The sequence below is a fragment of the Brachyhypopomus gauderio genome, chromosome 13 (genome assembly GCF_052324685.1).
Source record: "Brachyhypopomus gauderio isolate BG-103 chromosome 13, BGAUD_0.2, whole genome shotgun sequence".
Lineage (NCBI taxonomy): Eukaryota > Metazoa > Chordata > Actinopteri > Gymnotiformes > Hypopomidae > Brachyhypopomus > Brachyhypopomus gauderio.
The window spans coordinates 14146873-14156153 of NC_135223.1; the positions used below are offsets into that span (position 1 = coordinate 14146873).

The 9281-nt window shown below is 38.8% G+C and overlaps 1 protein-coding gene across 2 annotated transcripts in view; it reads left to right on the plus strand.

Moving 5' to 3' along the window:
• Positions 1 to 2036: 2036 nt before the first annotated feature.
• The window catches only part of LOC143473921 (RNA-binding Raly-like protein), a 106998-nt gene continuing 99753 nt past the window's right edge, over positions 2037 to 9281 (plus strand). The window contains exons 1-2 of one of the 2 annotated variants that reach the window (XM_076971124.1): positions 2037 to 2304; positions 2879 to 3034. In XM_076971124.1, coding sequence (XP_076827239.1) covers positions 2954 to 3034 — 81 coding nt within the window. In that variant the 5' untranslated portion in view covers positions 2037 to 2304; positions 2879 to 2953. The remainder of the gene's footprint in view (positions 2305 to 2878; positions 3035 to 9281) is intronic. The other variant, XM_076971125.1, reaches the window with a different exon arrangement.

Consider the following 9281-nt stretch of genomic DNA (forward strand, 5'->3'; position numbering starts at 1 on the left):
ATGGTTGTGTTTTGGTTCTAGGACCTTCACTGTGTGACTAGTCCTGTTTAAATCTATTATATTATTTATACTACAGTACTTGTTCTGTGTAGTATGTCTGCTCTATAGTACGTGTTCCGTTTACTCCGTCTGGTGTATAGTACTTGTTCTGTGTAGTCCATCTGGTGTGTAGTATTTGTTCCATGTAGTCTCTCTGGTGTGTAGTATTTGTTCAGTGTAGTCTGTGTGTATAGTACTGTGTATACAATTTGCATATTTCCTGATAAATGGAAAGATGGCAGTGCAACTAGTTAGTAGTATCAGCTAAAACAAAATCACATGAGCAAATAAATAAGCACTGTTCATGAACAGAAGGAATATTGCACATCCTAGTGGGGAAGTCTTGTAGCATTAGTGTAGCTCAAAAGCATGCACAGACTAATACCAACTTTCTCAATGATACAAAAACAGTGCCAGTGTCCTGATTGGGGCTTTACTAATGTAGAATTATAGTGAAAAAATAGCACTAGTTAAAAAAAACTACACTTGGGCAGCAAGTGTAGCTTATACTGCAGCATCTGTGGTTATGATGCAGTACCCCCCCCCCCCCACATGTGTCATTATCCACCCTCTTGATGCTGCCAAAAGCTATGATTCATGTTCTGTATTTAGTTTTAAAGTGATAACACTGTGACCCAGTGTTAGTTAGCCCACCAATCCATGACAAAGCAAGAGCATAGGGAAAGACCATAAGATGGAATTTCACATGCTGGTTACAATACACTTCTCCATACAAGGATCATTGCATCATGTTACATAGTGCTTTGTCACTGTAGATTTAAGCACAGATTTGCAGTGTAAGACACACCATAATTCTCACCAAACATGACTGAAAGCAACACTGTAACTTGACTAGTGCACAGCATGATAAACCTATATGCAACAATGTACATTTATGTTAATCTTTCACAGAGCTCATGACAATCTCTATCAAGGGCTCTAGTTTTGAGGCATTGTTGCTGCATTAGGGTTTTGCTTTGCTTTATATTTGTCTGCACACAAAAGCCACATAGTTGCGGTGGGGAAAAAACAGTCTGCCATCTGCAGGTGTGTCAGACTAGGGCTTTGTTTTTTCCACTGGGAACCTTTTGAGAATCATGATATCTAGGACAGCATCTGCCAGTACAATCTGAAGGTTGACCAGAAGTAAAACAGCAGGCAATTTACAAATGACAAGACTTATTCTTCCTCACTCCTTTTACCTTCACTTCACTATGAGTGTAGATGCCCATTGTAAGTAGGCAGAATGCTACATAAATGTCAGAAAAGGCTGTTTTTTTGGTATTGGCTGAGCAAGAGAAATGTAAACAAATTGAAATCCCTTTTTCACATATATGTTGCTATTTAAAACATGAAACACTACTGGTACTCTTGCTACTGCTATAAAACCTGAACCCTAGCACTTCTACCAGTCTTATGTCATAACCAGAACTGATTAGAGCAGCTCTACCAAACACAGCCTGCTTCATACTCGGGCAGCTAAACAGCAGCTGCAAGAGCATCAAAACATCCTCTTCAAGCACTATAGCTTAACAGTGTCCATAAGCAGAAAATTATTTGGCAAATGTACTTACATGTCATTCAATGTCTGAGCTATTTTTATGGTTCTGTTGTTTTAATAACTTACATCAAGGAGTAGCCTATAAATATGAGGTGACAGAACACTACGACAACGATTAAAAATAGATCACAACCTAGTTCAAGTTGAGAGGTCTTGGCAGATTTTGCGAAAAGAGGGCAGACGGCGGCGGTTGTTGGCAGCTAAAACGTATCGGTTATATCGGTCAAACCAATAGCTTTGATCATCGTTTACTTCGAAAGGCGATATCAGCCGAACGGCACACAGTCTTGTGAGTGAACACGCACACAAAAGCCCATATTCCGACGCACAGAATAAACCTGAAGCCGAGCAGCAGCGTCGGGAGACGCGGCGTCTTCAGGGTTTGTTTTGATGTTACGTTGATTGTGACATCATGCGAGTTCTGCATCTTTAAAGAGAAAAACTAGAGGAAAACACACGCGGCTCTCAGTCATAACTGTGCAGGCATAAGGACTACCACTTTTACTTTCACAGAGCGTCAGCCGCTTCACATAGCGTTTGGCTTCGGCGTTCTGCACGCTCTCATTGCTGGAAGTCAGGCAGGAGGAGTCACATGACAGGACCGGAGGCTGAGATTGAGAGAAAAGCGCTTCATTCCGCCTCGCACCGCCATTCTGTGTTTTGTGCTGTAACGCATTTTTATTGCAACATTTTACTCCCGCTCGGTGAGTACACTTCCAATGGCCTTTTTGTAAGCATTTTTGTCTTTTCGATTATTCTTTTTGTTTTTCCTCCCCTTTGCTGGTGTTGAACGGTGAGATTTGAAGTGGTGGTTTTTAGCGTTTTTCAATCCAGGCTTCAAGTTTTTAGTATGCAGTGATTCTGAATCGTGGTTATTCAGTGCTGAGTGACTCGGTAGCAGCAGTCACTTGCAAATACGTGCTTGCAGTCGTGTCAAATGATGAAACTGGTTTTTAAATCGCTTTGTCGGTTACGTATTTTTTACGTATGTCCACTAGTGCTTTTTAAACATTTTTCTTTTTGTTTTCTATCATAGACTTTTGGTGTAGATATGCTTTGCTTTGTATTTTGCGGTGTTATTCATAAGAGTTTTGTGATTTTGATATCTCGGTGCACGTCACCGACCGAAGCATCGGCTTTTATTTAATCTCTTTTCTTTAAGGAAGTCATTTTTAAACCTGCTGACATTTTAATGTGAAACTTTTCTTGCAGCTTACTGATTACATGTCTGTTTCTTTTTGTTTTTCTTTCCTTTTTACATTTCTTATACTTTTGCAGATTTTAGTGTCAAATATTTTTGGATGTTAGCATTTTTTTTAGATAGCTGATGCAAAATAAGTGGATGTGAAGTGAATGGTCTCTTTGGGGGGAAAGATCAATGCGTTTTTTGGTTTCCGTGTCAACGAAGATGAACAGACGATTCTTCCTTTGCAGGTATATAAGGACGAAAAATACATTCCTTACAGCACACATATGTATTTGCAATAAAAGCAAGCTAGTTAAATGTTCCTCTGTGCTGATGTATTCTTTCGCTGTGGGGTTGTTGCTCGAAGCACAGTACAAAATATCTGCACTTCAGGGTAGTTGAAGAATCTCTACAAGTATTTTACACAAGCTGTAACATGCTGTAAACCTTTTCTACGAACACCCAACTCAGGAGGTCAAATGTGACTACAAGTTGAATAGCACGGCCTATTCTTTGCTTTAAGAGATTTTAATGAGGTATGACACAGAATGTGTATTGCTAAATAAAAAAGTAAACCTCAGACTAAAATAATGTCGATTGAAACATTTCACTCGATTGAAAGATTTATGAAGAGTAAGCTTTTTTTGTTCTCCTTGTCCTTAAACAACGATTTCGATTGGTGATGACCCTGCAGACCACACATGTAGCTCGGGAAATACTGGACGTATTCGTTGTACACATCACAGTAGATCGATGTGCAGTGCTGATAGCACATAAACGTGGACTCATCTCTTAGCCTAGCACTAGGCGTTAATTGCTAAGTAACCAGTTTCATGTTAGTGGACTTTTCCATACACAGCATACGCAGCCTCAACAAAATGTGCATCTATTAAACTATATATGTTGGTTTATGCTATACCCAAACTAAACGAATCGTTAAATGTTGATTAAACGTGATCAGAACTGCATCGTTTCTACAAGGTGCGATACTTTCAGCACCACGGACAGCGAAAACCCCATGGCTGTGTGTAGTTTATGCACCCTTGACAGCAATGAACGTAGCATAATAGTTGTCAAGTCATTCAACCCCATTTTCTTGTGTCTTCAGTGTTTTCTCTATAATTTAATTTAAATTTAAATAATTCCTTGACTATCCTTGTTTACTTCTAACATTTTGTTTTATTATTGCTGTAGTTGAAGATGATGCTATTGTTATTATTGTACGACAGCAGAAATGGTATACAGTAATTTAAGTCACAAATCATGGTCATCCAAATGTTATGTCCAAGCACTCCTTTTCCCTTTTTTTCACCCTCCTGGTATAGCATTGCCTATAAGATACTCATAATATTTCATGTGGAAGTCAACATGCTCTAAACCATATTTCTGAAAGTGTCAAGAGTGGAGGTCTGAGCTGCGTTAGGCTGTGGTACTAGCAGAACAGTAGCATTGAGATGTACGCGGCGTGAGTTGAAAGGTGCCTCGGCTGCGTTGATAAATGTCTCTCTCTCTGTCATCTCTCCAGCTGGGCGTTATGATAGCCAGTGTTACTTCCTGCCGTGTCGGCTGTGCCCTCCAGGCAATTTCCCCCGTTATCTCGGCCTAGCAAGCCTCGCACACGAGAGCTATAAATGAGCGCTGAGAAATATGATAGCTCATGTGTGAAGATACCTTTGCTCTCATGAATAAAACATTTGGTGGCATGTAAAGACCTGTTTACACCAGGCATGTGCTTGCCATTAGAACTGTGTTTGTGTACATGTATGTGTAGGTGAGTGTGTGCGTATCTATGTCCCTATTTGTGAAAGGTTGTATGTGCTGAAAAATAGAATGGAAAAAAACAAATCTTAATGTATTTTCAATGGACAAAACTACTGTATACTGCTGGTGTAGTATCCCTGTATTCACTTGAAGTGCAATTATAAACACTTGGTGAAACCAAATTTTTGGTAACAAATGCTCTGATCTGTGACGTAGTAAACAACGCTTAACAGCTGTTACAAAACACTGGTGACACCAAATCCCTAGTAACACTAAATGCTCTGAACTATGATTGCTGTAGCAGGCCTTTTGGTGAACATGACAGCTGTTTCGTAACACTGCAAACATCAAAAGGACTCTCCCTTTGGAAATAAACTGTGTTGGAAAAGTGCTATTATTTTGTTCAGTTATGGTTTATAGCTACATTAACGTCTTTGAAATACCAAATATGGCAAGATGACAAGGTGATGGTGAAACCTATGCTGCTTCAATTTGTCAGTTTTATTTGTTTTATATTTGTGTGTGTGTGTGTGTGTGTGTGTGTGTGTGTGTGTGTGATTGACATCATTATCTTGCCTATTAATAGTTTGAGTAATTCACGCCATCATTACACTTATTGCAGCAATGCACAACTTGACTACAATTACATGCAGAAACTATAATTACAAAAAGATTACTGGATTCTGTGCATATTCTACATCGTAAACCAAAGAAATAGTTAAACGGTGATATCAAAATGACTATAGATTAATGTATACAGTATATCAGTGTGAATTTCTAACTTTACTTGGCCTGTAAAAATAATCAACTCTTGTAACAGACACAGAAAACGGTCTCTATGGGGCCTAGGGAGATCCAATGGGAAGTGCTGAACTCGTGTGGGGTTTGACTAGGAAAAAGAATAAACGAGGAACAGGTGTGTGTAATGATTCAATAAACAGGTGATTGGGAGCAGAGAAGTGCAGGTGTGCTGTGATTGGTGGGTGTGGTCTGTGAGGGCTGGCAAGATACTGGCTGGGCCAAGACAGCAACCACCCGCTTAAATTTTTTGATCATGTGTTTTGGCAAACTCTTTCTTCTTACTGACTTTTCTAAGACTTCGCATTCTGTTTTTAAGTAAGAAATGTAAAGTGTGGACAATGAGGGTGCAGTGTTATGATAATGTCTAATGATACTGAAAATTAGACATATTTGTTTTCACAAGCATATAAATGTTAATATGTTAATTATTGGTTGTTTTGAGGAATGTAGCCACTACATAAAAATGGAACTTGATAGTATTATGTCCACATTTTTAGCATGTGCCAGAATGGTGCCCAAAATCATTATTACTTGTCATATGCTCTTTAATTATTCACTGTATTCCAAAATTAATACTTTTCAGCTGGAACCTTTCTTCACAGGGCAGTTTGACGGCACTTCCTCTGTCCTGGCCTGAAAGCTAAACCCTAGGTCCCAACCTTCCAGTCTCTGAAGCCCCAGGCTAGCTCCACAAGTAAAAAAAACATCTGAAAGAATGTTTTTTCTATCAGATCCCTCTGTCATCAAAGCAACGAGATTAGTAGAACCAGAATCAAAGACCTTTTTGAACAGTGTATGATCTCTGCAAGCAGTGGGCTCAGAGAGGCAGTTGTATAGCTCCAGCTATTGAAATGAGGCCACTTAACATTATAGTACAGTATAGTAGTGAAATGTTGGCAAAAGCCACCAGATAACATGGTTTAGCATGCTGGGGATGGCAGTAAGGGTGTTGTCTTTGGTCTCGGTCATGCTAGTTCATAGAAGCCCACTTCAATCTTAATAACATAGAATTGCATCTTTGTGGTGCTTTTGATTGAAGACCTGATTTGATGTATTTGATTTAAGCCAAATATGACTCAAATATGACTAAACAATTCTTGTCAATTCTTTATTTGTGCAACTCTTTTTTTTCCTGCTCAACACTATTCATGGACTTTTATTCAACTGACTAAACAGGTTCTCTTGTCTGAAATAACCTTTAATTGAAGCCTATGCTCATTAGAGAGGTTGGTAGGATCAGATGAAAGCATGGCCCTCCATCTCCTTTTGCTCTCAACGAGGCATTCTTCTCTCGCATCTCTTTGAACAGATAAACAGCTTACCTTCAGCAGGGCACATGGGGCCATAATAGGCATTAAGTACTCAGAGTTCCCTTTTCTGAGCTGTTAATTTAATAAATGAGGGGATTCTTTCCTTTAATAATCATATTCTGGGCAATTAACCTCACATCTGAAGAAGGACAATCTGAAAGACTTTAAAGTACCAATTATACTGAACCATTTGAGTTATAATACATGCCTTATATGTGACCCACTCAATGGCATATTTTTTAACTGTCTACATTTTTTCCACTGACAGTGTTCTTCGCACTACAAATGTTTCTTTATTTTGTCACTTGTATGAGTTTTATTTGAATACCGAAACATGACTATGAACTCAGAAAAGCTATTGTTTCAGTGTTTTCCCCCCATCGTTTGGCACTTGAAGCTGGAGAGACTAAGTTTCAATGTAAGTTTAAATGTAAACGGTCAGAACGGCTCCACATCTGAGTGACCGAACCCCCGAGGTTGAAGCTTGCACATGTGACGTAGTGGCCCTTCTTGAATCCCGTAGGTCCTGTGAACACGACCATCCTTCACTACAAGTGTAAATGGCTGGTGCGGTCAGTCTTTTACATATACGCCTTGTTGCTTTTTTTCAGAATTCCAGCCTTGTTGCCATGCCAATGAATTGTTCTTTTTTCCCCCTTTCATTTTGGTTTGTGGTTCTTAGAAAGATACTTCGTCCACATTCATATTTTCAGGTCTATCAATCCATTTTTTTTCTTTTCAGATAGATAGATAGATGGATTACTTATCACTTAGGGAAATTCAATTATTCCCATAGCCCAGGTTACATTTTACATTTACTTTAGGCATTTAACAAAAAAAAAAAGTGTTCTTGTTAGGATAACAGGCCAAACCCATGAAACTTGGCATGTGGTTTTGTGTACCAACATCTGGTTTTGGCAGGTCTATTACCCCACATCCTTTTCTCCATTTTTTTACACAGATGGCAATTAATATTTCAATACCTTTCAGGTCCTTAACAAGCCAATGGGTGTCTATAGTAAGGCTTAACAAGCAATGATTTGTTTTCTACACTCGTCTTTACAGTAATCCTTTTTTCACCCCCTAATGTGCCGTAGAATCCATACCTGCTGATACTGATACCACTTGCCTTGTGAACCCTATAATCTTTTCTGTCATCCCTCCATCCTGCCACAGAAGCCTATTGATATTGATACTACTTGAATTTCTGACCTGGTGTCACAAACTTCATTTACTGTATTACTGAGACAACTCTGTTAGATAACCCTACTGTCCTTTCTTTTATCCCTTCGTCAATCCACAGAAACTCGTGGATTTAATTTCTTTTCACATTTTCAGGCTAGTACGGATATCAAATCCAAGGCTATCAAATTCCAATAGAAAGAGTTCACTACCAACCAAACAAACATGTCTGTATTAAATACATAAATCCCTCCTTTATCTGACCCTGACATCACTTTTATCCCTCTGTCCTCTCAAAGTGATATGGATGTTCATAGCTTTCACATTAAATGTTATATATTTCATTATGTTAACCCTACTTTTAACCATACATAGACTCTTACCAGCTATGCTATTCCTTCACATGAAAAGCTAAACAAGTCATCCTTTGAACCAAAGCACATTCCTGTATTTTATACTGGTAACCCAATTAATCAGAAAACATGAATTTTTAAGCTAGACTTCCTAATGTTTACGTAAAAAACCATACTGTCTAGTTTTATGCTATTGTTTTCAGAGCATAACACCATGAAGGTCATAGCATGTAATGAATGAGCACAAGCCCTGTCTCCTCCCACTCAGCTCAGACTTGCAGTTGAAAATCACGGGATACTGCCAGCTCTGCAGTTAGGCCTCTCAGAGAGGATGCAGCCAGTGTGCTCTGCACTACCTTTAAGTGTGTATGCATGTGCGTCTGTATATATGTGTGTGTGTTTATGTAAGTGTGCATGTTTTTATATGCATGTCTGTGTACGTATGTGTGTGTCTCTGTGTGCATGTATGTGTGTGCACACTTAAAGGAGTGCTCTCTGTATGCATTAAGGGGGTGGTGAAGGGGAGAAATAGCATTAGTGAAACACTACACTATGTGCCATTCAGTTTCAGGCTAGCAAATTAGTCAACTCACTAATCGTCCGCTTTCTTTCCCTTTTGTGTTGGCAAATCCATTCAGGGGATTATTTTGAGCTTGGTGAGAAGATGGGGAGAATCACATTTACTGCCATATTTAGTCCTCTTCATTTTTCAAAGCTCATTTGCTTTCCCCTCTATTGTCATTTAGTTCTGACCGGGGTCATTTTTTCAGTCATTTCCTTCACCAAGCAATTTAATGCACGAGTCACATGTAGAAGTATGCGCATTTACCTGAATAGAAACGCACACACACAAAACATAAAATACATATGTGAACAAAATGAATGAATAATGAATAAGGCATTATATTTGTTAAAATGGGATTCTGCCTATTCAATGCCAAGAAGGAATATATACTCAAGATATAAAGCATTGTGATTGTTTTTTCAGATGTTATGATACAGTAGAGTACATTTATTACTGTGATACAGTGGCATTACTGGAGCTATATATGGAATGCGTTTTTGCATACACGTGTGGTATGCGTGTG